At 44.0% G+C, this 22,192-nt stretch overlaps 2 protein-coding genes across 7 annotated transcripts; both read right to left on the reverse strand.

Moving 5' to 3' along the window:
* Positions 1–22,192, reverse strand: part of LOC115560668 (vitellogenin-2) — a 434,163-nt gene that overhangs the window by 69,545 nt on the left and 342,426 nt on the right.
* LOC115560663 (uncharacterized) lies at positions 663–21,123 on the reverse strand. Of its 7 annotated transcripts, none has more exons than XM_030380111.1 (18): positions 20,997–21,018; positions 19,809–19,853; positions 19,631–19,707; positions 19,195–19,368; positions 18,873–19,107; positions 18,566–18,739; positions 18,298–18,407; positions 18,025–18,124; positions 16,440–16,703; positions 14,472–14,750; positions 13,898–13,954; positions 12,577–12,855; positions 11,295–11,561; positions 9,413–9,481; positions 4,178–4,272; positions 3,967–4,084; positions 1,314–2,025; positions 675–965 (listed from the first exon to the last, which is right to left on the reverse strand). In XM_030380111.1, exons 1-18 carry the CDS (start codon positions 21,001–21,003, stop codon positions 797–799), a joined length of 3,231 nt encoding a protein of 1,076 aa, XP_030235971.1. In that variant the 5' UTR covers positions 21,004–21,018; the 3' UTR covers positions 675–796. The 7 variants fall into 7 exon arrangements, with proteins under 7 accessions (XP_030235973.1, XP_030235971.1, XP_030235970.1 ...); XM_030380110.1 differs by having other exon boundaries at positions 4,184–4,272; positions 19,631–19,722; XM_030380108.1 differs by having other exon boundaries at positions 19,631–19,722.

The raw sequence follows: 22,192 nt of genomic DNA on the forward strand, positions 1-22,192 counted from the left end.
ACTCACATCTGGGACAACATAAGCACCATTGAGGGCACTGTCACGTTAAAATTGTACCGGGGGCGAAAATTGTACCGGCCTACGTCATCGTTTGTTTACATCCTGACAACCTGCCCGGCAACAGACGACGCGATGCAGAAAACATGTTTCCAAACGACGAAATAACATAATAAAGATAGCGGATCGCTATCTGTATTATGATAGATAGCGATAACACTTGTTTTTACTTTATATTTGTATTGTATTTAATTGTTTAATCGAAACAATAAAAATATTTGCCCGCGAAACGGGCGATCGCGTCAAATGACGTAGGAGGGTTCTTAAAACATAATACAGATAACGGATCGCTAGATAACACTTGTTTTTACTTTATATTTGTATTGTATTGAATTGTTTAATCGAATTTAGCTAGTAAACTGATTGTTTTAAGCAGGTTTCATAGTAACATAGAATGTTCAAGAACCTTCCTACATGATTTGACGCGTCATTTGACGCGATCGCCCGTTTCGCGGGCAAATTGTTTTATTGCTTCGATTAAACAATTAAATACAATACAAATATAAACTAAAAACAAGTGTTATCGCTATCTATCATAATACAGATAGCGATCCGCTATCTGTATTATGTTATTTCGTCGTTTGGAAACATGTTTTCTGCATCGCGTCGTCTGTTGCAGGGCAGGTTGTCAGGTTGTCAGGATGTAAACAAACGATGACGTAGGCCGGTACAATTTTCGCCCCCGGTACAATTTTAACGTGACAGCACCAGTCGACCAATTGGAGCAGAGCCTTGGTAGCTAGGGACTGGTGGGCAGACGGGGAGGAGGGTCTTCAGGGACGGGGAAGACCAGATCTGTCCGCAGAGAGGTTTGATGTTGGGGCATCTGTCTGCGTCCGCCGATGCGGTTGGACTTCTTGCTCACATTTTTGTTAACCGTCGTCAGGATCCTGGCTAAGTCTTTGCCACTGGGAAGCATAGTATACACAAGTCCCAGTCAGTGATAAGTGAACGGTTAATCATTATGAAGTATGATTCCTTCAATCAGAAAGAGCTTTACCTGGAATCATGGATTTCATTTTCTTATATTAGTATTAGGATACTAATTAAAAATGAAAAAACAACTGTATATGTATATTATAATGACAAAGAAAATAAATATATAACAATTACAAATCTAAGAAAATAAGTTTGCGAGCATACAAAGCTTGCACTGTGGTAAATTACATTTACTAATTCATTAGCTTAAAAGTTATTTCCGAATTTGAAACTAGATACAATGTCAGACGACAACGTCTTAGGTAGGTTCCACTTACCCAGGAACCAACTTCACAAGGTTATGGCACAAGGACTGGATGAACCAGGAGCCTTGGTCCTCGTCTCTCATAGAGAGATAGGAGGGAGTGGTAGCCATGGCGGTCAGGAAATCTGCCGAGGTGGGTATCCACTCCTCCACGGCGTCGCTGCAGGGGTCCCCAGTGCTGCTGGGTCCGTACGTCTGGGTGTGGTCCCCAGTGCTGCTGGTTCCGTACGTCTGGGTGTGGTCCCCAGTGCTGCTGGGTCCGTCCGTCTGGGTGTGGTCCCCAGTGCTGCTGGGTCCGTCCGTCTGGGTGTGGTCCCCAGTGCTGCTGGGTCCGTCCGTCTGGGTGTGGTCCCCAGTGCTACTGGGTCCGTCGGTTTGGTCGTTGACCTCTGGGGGGGCGGGTCTGTTGTCCAGGACGGGGACCGCCTGCTCCCTCTTGTTGCCCTGGCAGGCCTGGATGAAGAACAGCTTGGGCTTCCCTCTCAGAGAGGCGCACCTTACCCCATTCAGGAAGTCAGCGAGCTCCTTCAGCTGGACCACCTTCCCGTCCACCCCGTACACGCCGCCCTCCAGGCCGTGGCTCAGTACCACGCAAGCCACGCAGTCCATCCAACTGTGGTCCCTGCTGGCCAGCTCCCGCATGGAGGAGAGCATCTGGGCTCTGGTGAGGTCCCGCAGCACCTTAACCTTGAAGCCCAGCCAGCTGAACACACTCCTCAGGCTCTCTGCAGGACCAGGGACACGCACACACACACACACACACACACACACACACAAATATGTTCCAGGGATGAATCTTTGCAAATAGAATACAATACATAATAAATATTACATGATAGTAAAAAAATTTAAAAGATGAGTGTGTGCACTGTATAATACTGAATAATCCATTAAAAAGCAGAATCTGGACAGACTGGCCCTCATTTATCAAACGAAAGTAGAAATGAGCGCAAATCTGAACGCATGATTCATCTTACGATAGGACCCACGTGAGATTTACGAAACCTTCGTATCACACCAATCCCAGCGTACGAAGGATCTTGGTGTTGATAAATACGGCGGCTGAGATCGATCGTAATTAACGTAACACGCCCATATAAAAGCACGTCTTCAGAAGTCTCGCCCCTAACTTTTACGACATGGAGAAACGTCCAACGGTAAAATAGAGGAATTTTTCCGAGACCCAAATGGAGACGCTCGGGTCACTGGTGGATGCGAACCGTCTGGTTTTATTTGGTAGCCTAAAAGCTGGCATTAAAGGCCAGCAAAAGAATGCTATATGGAAGGAAATAACTGTTGCAGTGAATATTGTTTCCAATGTTCGTCGGGCTACGGAAGAGGTTTGTTAATTAACTTAATTAAATAATAAATTAAATGTACAACTTCTGTTATCCAGCTTAAAACATTTCACATATATGCTATTGTTTGCATTCCGTTGAAGTTATTTAATTCCGAATAAGGTGAAGAAAAAATGGTCCGACATGAAGCTCATCACCAAAAAACGTGTTGCGGCTGTGAAGCCGGCCAAGCAAGAAACGGGAGGAGGCCGGTGAAGTGCGACTGCAGCGTAACTCACCGAGATGACTCCGACCATGTAGTGCGCCCTGATGTAGACGATGCCCAACGTTGCTATTTTGGAAAATAAAAGAATCGTGCGTGCCCCCAGGCCATCGGGCTACCATGTTCAGGATTGACATTCTGGCATCGCAAATAATCTGAACATTAACTGAATGGTAGCTTTTGCGGTTGATGTACGCGTAATCATTAATAGATGGTGGCTTCATACGCACATGGGTACAATCAACCGCACCAATCACATTTGGAAACATAGCAATAGCATAAAAATCCCGTTTGATTCCAGTTTGCTGATAGTTAGTGTATGGAATTTAATATAACGTTCAGAGAGGGACAGTATAGCTGCCAAAACTGCTGGCATGGTTCGGCTAATACTTGGCTGGGAAATACCAGACCTGTCCCCGATCTCCCGCTGAAAGGTCCCGGTGGCCAAAAACCCCAAGGTAGAGCACACCTGCACTGGCACAGGTATTGCGTTTGATCGCCTAGTTTCTCGCCTTACAAAGCATTGCATAGCTCCATCAGGAGATGCCTTGGGAGACGAAAACGACTCAAGAGCCATTTATCGCTCTCCATAAAAAAAAATCGGCGCGGTCTCGAAAAACTCTCTCGTCTTAGACGTGCGTTGAGGTCCTCTAACAGAGCCAGATCTGCCATCGCTGCGACTCGACCACCTATTTGGCAAAGCTCCTGTTTATATAGACAGCTGAATAAACATTTCACCTGTCACATTCTAATTATTTTCATAGCAATACTGTTTTTAATTAGGGCTGACTTGATTGTAATTGTTTGAACGGCTGGGCTAATTCCAATTTATTTAGTAATTAATACAGATGTGCAACATGGGCTACTTGTGCTGCACTATTCATCAGTGAAATACCCGTGTGTTGCGCCAAAAAAACTTGCGTACACGAGCTCAGACCTGACGTGAGATTTCATCGCAGCCTGCGCTCACGTTCAAATTGATAAATGCCAAGCTCAACGTTGAAATGAGCGTACGTCCATTTTACGCACGTTTTCTGTCGTACGCTCGTTTGATAAATGAGGGCCACTGAGACTATAAATTTGGTATTAGAATAGCATGGGCCTACCTTTATCAATGTCTGTCCCCATCCGTTGACCTAGGTTCCGACCGGAATCGCTGAAGTCAAAGTTGTTGACGATCAAGCAGTAGCCTTTCGGTTGAGCCTTCATGGGATATGGTGTATCCTAGAAACACCAAGCTGCATGAGATGAGGCTCCATATGACACCAGAGGTCGAAACCGGACTGTAATGTTGTGTAACCATTAGAAGTACTGAACCTCTTCCTCTTCCTCTGTTGCTTGAGGGAGTTGTGGAGCAGACCCAGGGGTGTTGGATTCAGTGGAGGACACAGCGTGCATATGGCTCTCATTCTCTGTAACAAAGGGGACACGATAAAAAGAAGACACACACATCACTGCAGGGTTGGCTACGAAAAGCCAACCAGCAGGTGAGACAGAGACTTTGCATTGTGATAAAGATTACACTGCGTAGGCTAATTAATTAATTAATCAGACTCATATTTTAGGCTACTAATGGCAATTTTTCATAATTACATTAATTTTAAGATGAGGGGTTGACACAAGCCTCAAGACACGAGGAAAATGTGGACCAGGAGGTACAGAGGCCAGGTTGGCCCAAGTGCTGCAAAATATGGGATAGGACCACGCTAGAAAGTACAGGGGGGGGGGGGACTTTTTTCAGGTCAGAGCAACTGCCCCTCAAAATTCCACAACATTGGAATCAGTCAACGCATAAACTGCTCTTCCCTTTAGGCCAGAGCCTATGTGTTGAGATTAATTGATGCATTAATTGATATTATAACATGTTTATTTAACTATTGGATTGGAAAAAAAAAAAAAAAAAGAATTTTACTGATCTCCAGTTAGTAACAGTAACAAATTACAAAAAAGAACAAAGAAAAGTTTAAGAAAAGTCTGTGTTTTGCGACGTCTATGCAGCGCAAAACTCAGTCAGTGCATAACTGAGGTGAAGGATGTTGTTGGTTTTGTCGTCATATTTGAGAATGTAATTTGTTTTGTAGACAATGAAAATGTGTAATGGGAAACTTAAGGTGTTATAATTAAGGCTGTGAACTTGCAGCAGCGCTGTCATTTCAACCTACACTTTGTGAAGGCACATTTTAAGAGTTTTATTGTATACACGTGCGTGCGAGTGCCACAGGGTTTCCCCGTGTGTTTGTTTGCTAGGAGGGGAATTTTTGTCTCATGCAGATCTAAATGCATGTGAACAGCCAGCATCAATTGTGGTCCATCCTTCTTCCGCACAGCGCAGAGATGTATTCGTTATACTGTAATAATGGTGTCATGACAGCCAGGCTATCCTTCATGATATCTTAATGACAAATCAAAATGGTACCACTTTACTTGAGGTCTGAGAATTTATTCATGACAACCAGTTTTGTGAAATATCCTGTCGCACATCTATCTGACCAAGTGCTAGAATTGGTCTGTAACCTTGCACATCTAATTATAAGAATCATTATATCAAAATTTCATGAATACCAAAAGAGGTGCATTTTCTTTTTATGTCAAGTTGTCATGACAGAGACATCCGTAACACCATCCTGGGCCCCGTTTCCCGATATCGATGGATCTTCGCTCGTAAGATCATTCTCCCGATGGATCTTTCGAACCATCGATAATTTCTTTGTCGCGTTTCCCGAAACTCCTCTTAACGTGAACGCGCATTCGCTGCACTCACGACGTCGTAGGATTGTAACAGTCTACTGACACGGTGCTGAAATGGGCTCCGTAGGAGGGGGAGACGCAGGAATGTCGCAGGAAAATTGTGTTAAAAAGGGTTAAAATATCTCCACAGCAGAGTAGCCTACGAAAAAAATAGACTGCAATTATATGAATGCTAAAGACATTAAAACACAATTGATTAGGCTTAAGCCGACATATATCAGTCCTAATCCTGAATGCACTGTGCGTTTCACGGCATTGAAACATGCTTTGCACAGCAAAGAGAGCCGACTTAATCTGATTCCGCATAAAGTTTCCTTGATTGATCATTTGATTGGCTATAAAAAAAGACCCTCCGGGAAAAGGGTAAGGCCTCTAGAAACGCGCAGTCATACAGCGCTACAGGCTGCCGAGGGAGGCCATCAGACAGCTGCTTGGGGCGATCAGGCAAGACCTCAGACGTGCTACAAGGAGGAGCTTTGCGCTCACACCGCAAGTGCAGCTCTTGGCCGCCCTCCGATTCTACGCCACAGGGAGCTTCCTGCAGGTGGTAGGAGATGGCCAGGGCCTGTGCAAGGCGTCAGTGTGCAGATCGGTCCAGGCAGTGACATACAGCCTCCTTCGTCTCGTACCGCGACACGTCCGTTTCCACAGCTGGATGTCGTAGCGAGATGGCCTGGAAGCACTCACGAGTCACGACTCCTTCGTGTTCCGCGACTGCAGCATCCAGAGGAGAGTGGCGGCTCATCCGCTTAGGCCTCACCTGTTCACCCCAGTGGCTAACCCCGGAGACGTCCACGAGGAACGGTACACCGAAGCCCACCGTCTGGCCCGGTGCATTGTCGAGCGCACGATCGGCAGGTGGAAGTTGCGCTTCCGATGCCTCCACAAGTCCGGCGGAGGGCTCCAGTTTGCGCCAGCCAAGTCGTGCGCTGTGATCTGCGTGACAGCAATGTTGCACAACATTGCAGCCAAGACTGGGGTGGCGTTGGGTGAACCGGACGAGGACGAGGACGAGGAAGATCCGTTTCGGGACGGCCTCCCGGATTACGCTGCTGGTGTGGAATCACGCCGAAGAGTGATCGCGTCTTTTTTTTAACCCCCCCCCCCCCCCTCCTTTTGCCTTTAATTAGGGGTCCAAGCCAACAGGTTGGATCCCTATTGTTTTTGTAAGGATTATTATTAGGGGTCCAAGCCAACAGGTTGGATCCCTATTGTTTTTGTAAGGATTTTTCTTTTTATTATACTACCTCCCCCTAGAAGTTGTACCACAGCCCAAACCGTAAATGGTGCCGACACGCCAATTGCATGACTAGATCCAGGTCCGGCACCGCTACTCAGATAACAAAATCCAGACACGCCGGCCACTAGGTGGCGCTATACCAAAGAATACGCGTTTGGGGCTATAACGCCCACACCGAACCTCCCACAGTCAAAAACTTGTACCCACATATTCACTGGAGTCTGCTGCATCTTTTGGCATAGGCCACGCCCATTTGCGTCTATGAATATTTTTCGCAAAATCGCGAAAACCGCAAAACTGTTTTTTCGCTACTCCTCCCACATTTCTCTACCAATCAACACCAAACTTTGCACACGGCATCTTCAGACGCACACGCAAAGAAACCCTCAGACAGTTTTTTGATCCGACTTTCGACGACGAAACGGTAGCGTTTTGAATATTGGTTTATTACCTAAATTTGACGTGGAAAATCAAAAATCCAAAAAAAAACTAAATTAGACATCGGATCGAGTCCACATTTGACACACATGTCGGGGCTAGCCTTAAGGTCGTTCGATAAAAAATTCGGAAAATTTCGCCATTAGGGGGCGCAATAAACGAGGAAATTGTATATCTTCTGCAAAATTTCGCCGCGAAAACGCCACACTGACTTCTCGCTACTCCTACCACAATCAAATCCTTTGTATCCACAGGTTCAGGGTAGCGTTTTCAACACATGCTTCGCGTTGTGCCGGCGAAACGCACATTTCTTGTCGCGTTGTGCCGGCGAAATGCACACTTCTTGGACCCCTGCATAACTGCTTGCAGTTCTAGTTCTTATACTTCCTACCAAGAAAGTGGTACTACAGCCCAAACCGTAAATGGTGCACACACGCCAATTACATGACTAGATCCAGGTACGTGAAGACTATGCAGACGACCAAATCCAGACATGCCGGCCACTAGGTGGCGCTATACCAGGGAATACGCGTTTGGGGCTATAACTCCCACACCGAACGTCCCAGAGTCCAAAAACTTGTACACACAGATGCACTGGAGTCTGCTGCATCTTTTGGCATAGGCCACGCCCATTTGCGTCTAGAATTTTTTTTCGCAAAATCGCGAAAACCGCAAAACTGTTTTTTCGCTACTCCTCCAGCATTTCTCGACCAATCAACACCAAACTTTGCTCACGGCATCTTCAGACGCACACGCAAAGAAACCCTCAGACAGTTTTTTGATCCGACTTTCGACGATGAAACGGTAGCGTTTTGAATGTTGGTTTATTAGCTAAATTTGACGTGGAAAATCAAAAATCCAAAAAAAAACAAAATTAGACATCGGATCGAGTCCACATTTTACACACATGTCGGGGCTAGCCTTAATGTCGTTCGATAGAAAATTCGGAAAATTTCGCCATTAGGGGGCGCAATAAACGAGGAAATTGTATATCTTCTAAAAAATTTCGCCGCGAAAACGCTACACTGACTTCTCGCTACTCCTACCACAGTCAAATCCTTTGTATCCACAGGTTCAGGGTAGCGTTTTGAACACATGCTTCGCGTTGTGCCGCCGAAACGCACATTTCTTGTCGCGTTGTGCCGGCGAAATGCACACTTCTTGGACCCCTGCATAACTGCTTGCAGTTCTAGTTTCTTTTCCATTTCTTTCATTAATTTTTTTTTTCTTTCATGTTTAATTTTTGGGGTTATTTTAGGCTATGTTTTATGAGTAGCCTGTGTCACAGTCTGCACAAATCCCCCCACTTTCTCTCACACATTTTGAGTGCCCTGCCTGCGCAAACTTTTTCTGGACTGTCCCGTTTTATTTTGGCCATTTTAACATCTTTATTAATAAATTAATTAATAATCTTTATTAATCACCAAACTAAGAACAGAGGCGCAATGCGTTTTAATAAAACACATCCAATACACGGAATGTCCGATGGTGACGCCACTGAGGCTATAGTAGGCTGACGATGCTCTTACCCCTGGAGTACTCGTTTGCTACGAGCGTTTTCAAGACGTTCGTTACCAACGATGCTTTCGGGAAACGCGGTGAAAACTCTACGATGCCCTTTCGACGCACTTCACGATCCACTTAGGCTAACGACGCTTTCGGGAAACCAGGCCCTGGTTAATGTCAAGTTGTAATTATAAAGACATCCCAAAGAAATGTAATGTCAACTTGTCATGACCAAGACAACTTCTGGTAATGTCACTTTGATGAATGTCAACTTGTCATAATCAAGACAACCCATACAATGTCAACTTGTCATAACAAAAAACCGAATGACATTTAATGACAGAAGTCCTAAACGTTTATGACATGTTTATACCGTTTATGACAAGTTCATGACAGTGTCATGTCATAGTTATGACAGTGACATGTCACTCTTATGTAGATACCTTCAAATAAAGTGTCAACAAACCTTTTTTATTGTGGAAACCTTTGTGAACTCTGATCAGTCGGATCGGTTTAGAGCAGCTATGAGATGCGCCTTGCGCTTTCTATAATAATCCTACTATCCAATTGAAACTCCAACAATGATCCAAAGAACATAAGACCACAAAGAACAACTTTACCGTTGGACCTCTGGAACTGGTTTAGGAATCTTTCCAATAGATTTGGTAACTCCTCGCCGGTCCAATAATCTAGAGTTTGCCATAGAAAGGAACATGTGTCATGAGTCTTACAATGCAAACCATCAAACAATTTCAAATTGTGTACATTACTTATCTTCGTTGATTGTACTTTAGGGTACAATTGTATGTTAGGGTACAATCAACGAAGTACCCTAACATTAAATGTAAAGTAATATTACATTTATTTTGCCGACGCTTTGGTCCATAGCGACCAACAGTAATTGTGTTCAACCATGAAGATACAATGCGAGTAAATACAATTAATAAAATAAGCAAACTGCTTTAGGTGCTACATTATTGAAACAAGAGATATTTTTATTTATAGATAAGGGCTGTCAAGATAATGCGGTAACGCTTTCGACTTTTCTGTTTTTTCACAAACGTCTCTGATTTTAACCTGGGTTCACGTGGGTTCTGCCAGCTTAGTGTGTTGGGTGTACAATTGCTGCCGTTTCTTTTTTGTAGGGAAATGGCCAACCGTTTGGTAGTGATTGCCTATACTTTGGTGGGCTGTGTCATTGCCGCTTGGCTTCCCAACTACGCCTAATTGTGGATGGGTATTGACTTAAATAGATGTAAAATTCAGCGTTTTAGATTTCATAACGCTGCATTTTGCGCCGTGTATCGTGTTAAATCAAAGTCCTTACCAACTGTCTGCCTGCCTACGTGTGCTGCATTTGGGTCCTCTCACGACCAGTTACAAATATAGTGCTAATATTATGATATAAATAGAGATTACATATTTCTTGTCTCATCAAATGCTATGAAAGCAGAATATTGTTATGGTTCTTGCAATTGCTATTGAACTAACATATTCAGTCCAATGGCAAAAGCTTCCTCCAGAATGAGCAACAACCAAGTCTCCAAAGTAGGACGCTCTAATAATGTTTGAGTCCTGATAATCTGGTTTAATCTGTGTTTCCTTCATAGGAGATTACCAGCGGAGTTATTGTGGATTTTATGTTCAAGTATTTGGGTGACACCTAGTGGCCAAACTTGATCCAAATCTATTCACGTCTAAACAAGTTGTGACTATCCCATGGTCGTGTGCGGACCCGCGGCGATGAAGCGCCCGCTACGGAGGGTGACGGGCGGAATGTGTCTCTGCTCCTTTTCTTGATAAAAGAGAGAAAGATGGCTGTTCCATCCAGTCCTGCCTGAAGTCTGCTACTACCACCTGATTTATGAAAGGTAGTAAACTTTGTCAAACACTGCATGAGCTTGGTGTCTGGCATGAGCCACTTGTCCAAGTAGCACAGCGTAGCGAGTTAGACTGCTATTGACGATGTTAGAGGCCATATGACGCCATCGACATGTAGGCCTAACCGACGGCAACAGACCATCACTGTAAAGTAAACTATGGATATCACTGGGTTTGAACATGGTTGGAAACATTTTGGATTATGCAAGTACACAGCTCAACAGAATATATAACATAGTATATTTAATGCGTAAATGTTACATATTAGTCCTATAATATATGAGGGATTTTCTTATAGACGGGTTACATGGATATTTTAACTGATGAATGTTGGATTGCATCAGAGACCAGGAGGGTTTTTAGTTTAACAGACAGTTAAGACTTCTTCATTGTGCTACTTTTACATCAAGTCTTTTGTAGAATAATATGATACATCCTCTAGAACCACACACACACACGCACAGGGTTAGAAATCTAAGAATGACCTAAGAAGAAACATTTTGTTTAACCAATTTGAAAAAGGTCTTTACGACATGATTTACTTTGAAACCAAAAACAACTTTTCATTCCAGGCTTTGAGTCCCCCCCCCCCCCCCACTGTGTGTGTGTGTGGTACGTTACCTGTCAATAACAGACGAGTCTTGAACGGTAGGTCCCCCAGGTCTTCCAGGCCTCTCAGCAGGTCCTGAGCTGTGGCCTCTCCTGGTGGTCTTTGGCCCCTCCACCGCACCAACATCTTGTATTTCTGCATGGCCACATCCGTCTGTCTGTCTGCCTTGATGACGTCCAGATCTATGGTGGTCAGCTCCAGGTGGATGGCCACCAGCTCCCACTCCTGTCCCAGCATTTCAGACACCTTCCTGAGCTGCTTATCGGACAGATTGCGCCCTGCGCAAAAATATAGATATTACCACTTTGGAAATGGGTGTGAGGGGTTAAGGTGAGGCTAAAAAACTGAACCGAACTATAAAAGGCAGTGTTTCCCCCAACACTTTGTGGTTAAGGCGGCCGCCTTAACGATAGGGCCCCGCCTTGAGTACCAATGTATAGAAAAGAAGCATATATATATTTTCTATCATTATGCATTAACAAAGTAGCAAACTCTCGTAGAGGAAGAAAACATACTTCCATCAGGTGTAAGAAATAAAGACAAATAATGCATCGGTAATACTGTTCACAACAATGGTCGTGCCATAAAGCTTTTGGAATGGACTTAAAACGGAGACAGAACCTCAGCCCCCCGCTCCTTGACTAGCTTGAGTAGACATTTTCTGGGGGAACCACTGATCCTATCATTAACATGATGAGCCAAGGAACACAGCAGCACTAAGTAAAACGCCTACTCCTTGAAAGAAACGTTGGTTCCTTTGGCTTTACTAGCATCTTGTCGTCCTGATGTCCTAGGATATGAAAAAGGATCGTCAGTCTTTAGATGATTTTGGGGGCCCCAAGCGCATTAAGATGCGCCCTGGACAGGACAGGACCGAGCGGGGGACGGGGGGTATCGCGTTGTCCAGTGTACTACAGTGAGTTTCAATACGCACTAACAATCCCCCGTCCCCTCCCTTGTCCGTTCCATTTGGGAACATGTTTGGTAAACATGTTTTATTACACTTGTTTCATATAATTTAATTAAGAGCGCCACCAGAGGGCGCCCCAACACATTGCGCTGGCCCTGGCGCTCAGTTTTATTCATAACCAGTCGTTGTCTTGGGGCCCCAGGCCAGCTCAGGGCCCCAAGCAATTGCTTGGTTTGCTTGCCTTCTCGCGACGGGCCTGCCCGAGTGGACAATAATGAATCACTGGATCCCAGTGGATTAAAGGACAAAGAAGCTCCCCTCTTGTCAAAACAAAGCTGATAGTGACCGTTTATTTAAAAAGTACAATCATAGTAACAACTCACCCACACCAGCAGGAGAAGAGATCAGACCCAGGGTGGAGCATAGGTGATGGTCCCTTTTCTTCATACCGTCAATCATTATGTGACTTGCTCTCTCCCCTTTCGTCATCACCATGTCGATCAGACAACGTGCCCTGTCTGCTCTTGTGCTGAAGTCCTCCATCATATAGTCCTTTTCCTCAGTACTGAACACGTGCTGCTGCAAAAGATCATCCAGGAGACCTTTGATAACTGAGGTTGTAACTCTCTTCACAAATTCCAAACGGATCCTTTGAAGTTCCCCTGGATGAGAAATCGAAAGGCATTGATTAATCTCTTCTTAACCTCTGTTAATATTAAACTGTTTGTCGTACCACCTTGTCCCTCACAACATATCTCATCAATAAGATGTTTGTTTGCTAGACTTGGTATCATCAAAATATCCCACATTAAGTCCACTTTTCCACAATAATAAGTACTGTAGTTTCTCGTTATATAGTTATACTCAGTCAAGTGAGATGCGGTCGGTGAGGTGTTCTGTCTTGGGCCAGCTCGGTCAAACGTTGTCCGTTGTCTGTGCTCTTGATGAAGCCTTTATCAACAATGTTTGGGGGCCTACTACTGGTTTGCTTAATGTTTTAAATACAGGTAGGTAGGTATGTACTGCTAGGCATTTATAAGGTGTAAAACCAATCTGTACATTAGGGCTTTGACTCCGAACTTCGTTATTCGAATATAATTCGAATATCAAAGAATAAATCAAAATTCAAACGAATATTAGGCAGCCCATAATATTCAAACCTGTTATGGACAGGCTAAGAGGGAGAGACGTCGGAGAACCCGACGCAGTCTATTCATAATATTGTAATGACCACGGAAGAGGCAGTGAATGAAGTATTGATTAGACAGCGATTTATTAGAAACCTAATAAACCGTTGGAATACGGAAGACCGGTAACCATAGCAACACGGTAAACAAACTTGGCAAAGCCCAATCCAGGTCTTACTGAAGGCCTTGAGTACCAATGTATAGAAATAAAGAATTTTTTTTTTTTTTATCATCATGCATTAACAAAGTAGAAAACTCTCGTAGCGGAAGAAAACGTACTTCCATCAGGTGTAAAAAATAAAGATAAATAATGCATCGGTAATACTGTTCACAACATTGGTCGTGCCATAAGCTTTTGGAATGGACTTGAAACGGAGACAAAACCTCTGCCCCCCCCCCCCCCTCCGCCCCCCCGTTCCTTGACTAGCTTGAGTAAGACATTTTCTGGGGGAAACACTGATCCTATCATTAACACCGATGAGCCAAGGAACACAGCAGCACTAAGTAAAACACCTACCCCTTGAAAGAAACGTTGGTTCCTTCGGCTTTACTAGCATCTTGTCGTCCCCATGTCCTAGGATATGAAAAAGGATTGTCAGTCTTTAGATGAATTTGGGGGCCCCAAGGGCATTAAGAGGCGCCCTGGACAGGACTTCCGAGCGGGGGACGGGGGGTATCGCGTTGTCCAGTGTACTACAGTGAGTTTCAATACGCACTAACAATCCCCCGTCACCTCCCTTGTCCATTCCATTTGGGAACATGTTTGGTAAACATGTTTTATTACACTTGTTTCATATCATTTAATTAAGAGCGCCACCAGAGGGCGCCCCCAACACATTGCGCTGGCCCTGGCGCTCACAGTTTGTCGTTGCATTTTATTCATAACCAGTCGTTGTCTTGGGGCCCCAGGCCAGCTTGGGGCCCCAAGCGATTGCTTGGTTTGCTTGCCTTCTTGCGACGGGCCTGCCCGAGTGGACAATAATGAATCACTGGATCCCAGTGGATTAAAGGACAAAGAAGCTCCCCTCTTGTCAAAAACAAAGCTGATGGTGACCGTTTATTTAAAAAGTACATTCATGGTAACAACTCACCCACACCAGCAGGAGAAGAGATCAGACCCAGGGTGGAGCATAAGTCAGGGTCCCTTTTCTTCATACTGTCAATCATTATGTGACTTGCTCTCTCCCCTTTCCCGATCACCATTTTGATCAGACAACGTGCCATGTCTGCACTTGTTGTGAAGTCCTCCATCATATATTCAGTTTCCTCAGTACTGAACACGTGCTGCTGCCAAAGATCATTCAGGAGACCTTTGATAACTGAGGTTGTAACTATCGTCACAAATTCAGAACGGATCCTTTGAAGTTCCCCTGGAAGAGAAATCGAAAGGCATTGATTAATCTCTTCTTAACCTCTGTTAATATTAAACCGTCTGTCGTACCACCTTGTCCCCCACAACATATCTCATCAGTAAGATGTTTGTTTGCTAGACTTGGTATCATCAAAATATCCCACATTAAGTCCACTTTTCCACAATAATTAGTACTGTAGTATCTCGTTATATAGTTATACTCAGTCAAGTGAGATACGGTCGGTGAGGTGTTCTGTCTTGGGCCAGCTCGGTCAAACGTTGTCCGTTGTCTGTGCTCTTGATGAAGCCTTTATCAACAATGTTTGGGGGCCTACTACTGGTTTGCCCAATGTTTTAAATACAGGTAGGTAGGTATGTACTGCTAGGCATTTATAAGGTGTAAAACCAATCTGTACATTAGGGCTTTGACTCCGAACTTCGTTATTCGAATATCAAAGAATAAATCAAAATTCGAACAAATATTAGGCAGCCCATAATATTCAAACCTGTTATGGGCAGGCTAAGAGGGAGAGACGTCGGAGAACCCGACGCAGTCTATTCATAATATTGTAATGACCACGTAAGAGGCAGTGAATGAAGTATTGATTAGACAGCGATTTATTAGAAACCTAATAAACCGTTGGAACACGCAAGACCGGTAACCATAGCAATGCGGTAAACAAACTTCGAAGCCCAATCCAGGTCTTACTGAAGGCATTTAATTGTCAAAATATTATTAATAAATATTCGAATATATTAGAATATTAAACAAACAAACTTCGAATACGATTTTTGGGCAAAAGTCAAAGTCCTACTGTACACACCAGAAATAGTTAAAGGGATACTTCACCCATTTAGAACCGGCGTTCTATCATTATAAAATCGCTATTGTAATATAAATAAATATATAAATAAATATCAGTCTAAACCAGTCTCCCCTTGGCCCATTTTTTCTCATCTAATTTTCTCCCGAAATGACGTCAAATGACGCGTTTGACGTCATTTCGGGAGAAACCTCTTGTCCCGCTAGAAGGGCCGAGGACTACAACACACTTGGTGGCAAATTTTTCCACCAATAAGGAATGAAAGGGGGCGGGAGCTCGCGTACTGAGGGGGAATGAGGGGGACGGGAGACCGACAGGTGGGCGGGGCAGCGAGCGCAATGCAGTGGTAGTTGGAGGTTTTCTTACTTTGAGCCAGAGAGACAATGAAAACACTCTTTCTGCCTTTTTTCAGGCTAGTTTTTTTTTCACATTTATAATACATTGAATTATTTAATTCATAAAACCTTCATATTCCCACCGGTGAAGTATCTCTTTAATATTATAGTTTCACACCAACTGTAGTAGGCTGATTGTTTGTTAATAATTCTAAAAACTAACCCTATCAACAGTAGTTCTAGAACGGAGCGAAAAGACTACAACCAGCCTGCCTTTCCGTTTCCGGTCAACGAGTAATGAGGGTTCCACCAGAAATCAAATTAAACATGACAGAAACTGTATTTCACTACGATCCTTGATTTGGAACATCAACAAACACCACGAACCACTCGGTGAGTTGCACATTTCTGAAAACGAACGTTTAGGGTTGTTTTAAGGATCAATTTGTGAATACCCATAGCCAGCCATTGTGTAGCAGGCAGGGGCGATTCGATATGAGCCAAATACCCCGCCCACCCGCCTGTGTGTGTGTGGGTGAAGTACGTTACCGATTAATGACAGAGGAGTATTGTCCGGTAGGTCCTCCAGGTCTTTCAGACCTTCCAGCAGGTCCAGAGCTGTGGCCTCTCCTGGTGGTCTTCGGCGCTTCCACAGCACCAACATCTGCAGCTTCTGCATGGCCACAGATCTATGTTTTGCCTTGATGGCCTCCAGATCTTCTGTCTTCAGCCCCAGGTGGATGGCAGCCGGCTCCCACTCCTGTCCCAGCCTTTGGGCCACCTCCAGGAGCTGCTTATCGGACAGATCCGGCCCTGCGGAGCGGATTTTTGTAGAAGCCGACGGTAGCTCAGTTAAGCTCTGCTGGTATCGGCCTCCAGCTAGTTTTTTAGTGTTTTAATGATTGCATTTTATTATGTTTTATATTTGTTGAATGTTGCCAGACAAAATATGATGCATGCTTTATATCGGAGGGTTTCATTATAGACGTGTTTGAGCTATTCAGTTATAAGATTTTATTATAAAACATTTATTTAGTTTGTTTGCTTAATATATATATTTGCTTAAATAATATGCTGATTTGATATTTATTTGCTTGTTTGTATTATAAATTAAAGTTAATTGAAATGATGGGCCAGCTGTGGCGCACCGGGTGTCCAACCTATAGATAGAGGTAGGAGGGAATAGGTAAGACGGGCACTGGGAAGGGTCATGGTGTTTTCCCAGCTGTACCAGAGAGACCAAGGAGATGACCAGTAGCGTGCGGTTGCCCTTCATTCGGTGGGACAGAAACTACTGGCGCATGACCACACCCACAATTTATTTATATTTTTAACATGTATATTTTGAGCTACATTAAACATGTTATTGTGAGTAAGAATTAAGAATAAACTAATAGCCTAATGTTACTGCGCGGTTTTGAAGTGCCATCCGCAACACTTAATTCACAGCCTACATGAAGTACATATAGTGGACAATATTTAAGGTTTTGGGTGACATTATACAATTGGCTGTCTGGTGCAGTTATCGTAATATTTGATGTTCTTTTGTAAGACAAGGAATCAGAATGTATTGTTGGTGTAGATTTATCTTAATACTTAGTATTAATGACTCCTGACACGAATCACAGCACAAAAAACTGTCAATTTTCATGAAACTCTTCCTCTCATCCGGGCGCTTTCAGCGTTTTCTGTCAACACTCCTTCTCCGCCCCCTCGCTTGCCCCCCTCCTGCCAACCCCACTCCGTTGTGATTGGTTACCTTCCGGAAGAGCATGTTGCAGCATTACCACACACGGAAAATCTGGATTGTTCTACGTAGATAAATCCCGGAAATTTTAACAAGTGAATCGCGAGATTTGCGACCGGCGCCCCTAGTGTTTAGCGGTCTGCAAAGCCACCCCAGGCCCAGACAGTCAGCATTGCCCAATATCCCGAGCTAGCGGACCAATCAAATGGCGCCATCTTAGGAGGTTCACGTGTAGCGCTAATGGGTCATTATTGTGACTGCACCTTCAGCGATATTAGCTGTGGGATCAAGGTTTCAGTTTGTTTTCCCGACACCACTTTACGCTACAGTGTTGTAAAGTGTTGAAACCATTTCCCATCGGTCACCGAGGAGCCTGATTCTAAAGACCTGGGAAGAGGTAAAACATTCTGGTTAAGGTGCTTCGTTCTTTGACAGCCATCTGTCTTGTATCTGCTGAAGGTGGCTCATCTTCAAAACGCTTCAGGACCTGTGGGATGGAGAGCACACGCTAGGATGAAACAACCACATGCTGTTGGTCGAGGTCAGCTCTATCTGGATGGACGGTAATGTGAGGCTGTCCATCAAACAACCAGACATCCGCATGAGAGAAGGACACTCACTCCGCACACCAGCCTAACGAGAACGATCTGGGTGACTTGCCTTTCTGAAGAGTTCGTCGATGTGGTCCTTGTGTGCGTGGCGGTTGAAGATCTCCACAATGTGTTGGATTAAAAAAGAACCTTGGCTTTTTTGTCTATACGACACCGTGTCTGCAGAATAGAGTGAAAAGATAATTAGAAGTCGTTGATCAGAGAAGGGTGTTCATTTGCAAGTCCTGATTCCAACAGTTCCAGTTGTTTTGTATACTCAACCTATTCTGTAATGAAGACTAAACTTTATCAGCACAGACAAAAATAAATCAACTCACACAGAAGTGAAATAAAGTCTTTTTCTTTGTGCACCCTGTGAATAGCATCCTCCTCGATGTCTGCGTCCACTTCATCTGCCAGGTGAGGTGGGAGGGCCGCATCCACCTGCACTACCGGGGCCTGCTCTGGGACAGACCCAGGCCCATCGCAGACTATCGCAGAGCCATCATCCACTGGAAGAGAATACAGTGAACGGAGCAGACCAGTAATTCACTTAAGGTTTTCGGGAATCTTTTAAAACGAAATATGGTAAAACAGGTTTATGATTATGGTATGTTCAAATCGAAAAAGGAACCCCAAGCACACCTCCTCTGCAGGCTTGGATGATGATGACTTTGGGTTTGTTGAGCAGTTTTGGACAATGAGCCGAATCCAAGTGTTTGTAGATATTGTCAATGGGGAACTGGTCGGGGTCTCCATCGCAGTGATGGACGCCTAAAATGGCTCCCTTCACCCCATGGGACATGATGACCACAAAGACAGAGTCTGTCGCGGCCAGACGGGGGTCTTTAGAAAACCTTTTGACAGCCTCGTCCATCTCCTGTGCGAGAACATGGATCAGTCAACGACACTCATCGCAGGACCACAGATCACATGATACCTCATGTGTGAGTGAGGCCCAACGTACCGCTCCACTGAGGTCTCTGTGTTGCTCCACGTTGTATCCCAGTGAGATCAGCAGTTTGCTCATATCCTGCTCGTCTTTCTCAGCACCATCCCGATGATTGAAGCGGTCAAAGCGCACGTTGGTGATCAGCAGAGCCATGCGCGTCCTGTTGGCTGGGGCCATGATGGTGTATATCTGACCACATCATTCAATAGAAGAAAGGGAACAGGTGAATGACATATGACTGACACAGCATGCATTATCTTATCTGATCGTTTCATGCCTTGATAGTTCACATCAATTAATATGAGCCTATGCCGATCAGAACAACCCACCAGATAACCGTTTATGTTTGGCTAAAACACATGCATGAGGTCAATGTTAGAGGAATAACAAGATATGAATGAGGAGCAGCAACATGACGACGCAGCCTTTAAAGGGCAGAGGAAGGACTAACGTTGTCTCTGTCCTTCAGCTTCTCTGTCTTGAACTGCTCAGAGCTGAGGAGGAGTTCAGAGGTCCTGCCCTTCGTCTCTGTTGGGGAAACTCCCAGGAACAGAAAATAAAGATCACTCGTACAATTGCTGCAGTGTTTTACTTGACAAATTTGATCAGAATAACTGCATGCAAGTCACCTTTATACGATGCTTTAACCTCCTGAGATCCAGCCAAATGGTTTCCTGCTCGCATGTTAATTAAAGAAAAAACATCAGAGATTTATAAAATGTTTTATTTCTATATTTTATTTCATGTCTCTTATCGATGACATTTGAACTCACATTACAGGGGAATATATATGTCTCACAACTGACGTTTGAAATAGAGCCAATTTAGTGAATACAATGTTGGGAATTAATAGCATTTAAAAAATCTTTCTTCATTCCTCAAGACTGAAGCCATCATTTATTCTCCTCAGGTCAGATCTGTTTGAGGTGCAGATATATTCAATTCAGCAGTCAATTCTGAAACAGTCGATTCATTGCAACGTTACTATAACACCAAAGACTTCCTCCAAATAATTGAATTGTCAAACTACAATTTAAAAAAAACATTACACTGCTGCTGTGATGTTCGGGTATTTAAATTATAATTATTTCCCACTTTCAAACAAAGTAGGGAGAATGGCTTTGGATATGCAGTCTAAAAAAATGTCCTGAAACGACAATAACTAATGGTTGGATCCCAGGAGATGAAAGGATAAAGAAGCCGTTGCTCTGGTTCGTGTTAGGCCTTTATCAAAATAAAGTGGGCAGGGCTTATCTTGTCATGCCAGATGTCAAGTGGACTGGGATTAATTCCCTGCGGGTCTTCCTTCTTATATCCATATTACCAAAGATATTTTATTACTGTCCTTCTCAACACTCTGATCTCACTAAAAGGTAAGCAGCACGAAACAGCAATATCGACGAGATGCGCTATGCATAGAGAAGAAAGAATACCGACGTTGAATTTGCAACGACGCGCCTGCAACACACACACACACCCTGTATAGTGTTGTGGAATTGGACAAACTTGTCACGAAATCAGTTTGAAAGTGAGCGAACTCCTGATACCAGACAGTGAAGAGATAAACATGAACTACAGGAGTCACTGCAGTAGTCTACAGAACACAAGGACAGTGAATCTGAACTCCACATGTAGTAATGTTCAATAACACAGACCGACAACTACAGCAGGCCCTCAACAGAACTCTGACCACACTGCCCGATCCCAATATCCTGCTTCTAAAAAGAAGAGGCGCGTATCGCAGCATATGGGTAACGTCACACCAACTAGTAAAAAAATCCCAAAGGTAGGCCTACTTTAAGACAAACTCGGCTTACCTGCCATACTTTGTAGTACGCGTAGGCTACGTGAAATCGTTCGGATGCAATATGAACCAATATCCTCTACTTTCGTTCATACGATTAACTTGAACTTCTCTATCTTGCAGGGGTGGGGTGAGCTGCCCCTTCCCGTGACGTCATTCCCCGTCTGTTGCAGAGCGGTTCTGTTCTCTTGCGGCTGTGCTGTCTCTGTGCTCGTGGTCAGAACAGTCTCATTAATAATGAATGCACAGAGAAGGATGCACAAATGTATTTTGGTAAATGTAGGCTAATATAAATCCATAAATATATGAATTAACTAAATGTTTGCAATTTTCATCAAAAAATGTATTTAGATGTTGTTACATTTATATACAAACTGTTAAACTTGAATTAACAAGACGCTTTTCTTTTGTGAAGTTGTTTGCATTTGTGCGTCATTGGTCTGTATTTATATGTGGCTCTCTTATATTGTTTCCTTTGAGTGCGACCAGCGCCCCCCAGCAGATGGCGACCGCCTCCATGGCCTCCTTCAGCATCCTCTATTCTCATAAGATCCCTCCTCACTCCGGAACACAGCGGACATCCTCTGTTCTCCATGAGATCCGTCTCTCCGGACTCGGAGCTAAACCCCGTCCGTTCACTCAGTCCACTGGCACCAAGACACGGGAAACTTCTCCTTGATGCTGCCGCTTAATTTGCTTAGCTTCAGATATCTTTACATTTTCGTATGCAGTAGGCCTACTGAACACCTTTCTCCCTCTCCCCCTCCCTCTCCCTAACTCACTCCGAGCGCATACTACACACACTGACACTGGCTCCGCTACGGCTACGCAATGAGATAGGCTACACTTGGCCTACTCTTACAACACCATGAATATATTAGACTTATTCTTTCATTCAAAAAGTTCATGGTTTTTCTTATGATGATTTGAATTTTTTTACACTTTCTGCACAGTGAGTTTGCGTGATCTCTTTAGGTGTCTGCACCGACCTCTGTTTGTCACACTGGGAATTATGCTATTTGGTCTGACATAAAAGTTCTTCCTTTTCTGGGACATTAAAAAGGGCGCTGTCGGAACACTATCTATTCATTAATGATGAATAGATTTATCTTCATGCCAATATGGCAATATGCAAAGGCGAGGCGCCATTCCAATAATAACTCTCTGACTCTGTTCTTCAGATATAAACTCGTCTGAGCTCTTAGTTCA

Source organism: Gadus morhua, chromosome 16 (assembly GCF_902167405.1).
Source record: "Gadus morhua chromosome 16, gadMor3.0, whole genome shotgun sequence".
Lineage (NCBI taxonomy): Eukaryota > Metazoa > Chordata > Actinopteri > Gadiformes > Gadidae > Gadus > Gadus morhua.

What these genes read in the sequence shown, in the direction of transcription:
- LOC115560663 (XM_030380108.1), bottom strand. An exon ending in TACTCCTCTGTCATTAATCG is followed by an intron (nt 14,751 to 16,439) that starts GTAACGTACTTC and finishes TTTCTCTTCCAG; the next exon opens with GGGAACTTCAAAGGATCCGT. An exon ending in CTCTTCTCCTGCTGGTGTGG is followed by an intron (nt 11,562 to 12,576) that starts GTGAGTTGTTAC and finishes ATTTTTGCGCAG; the next exon opens with GGCGCAATCTGTCCGATAAG.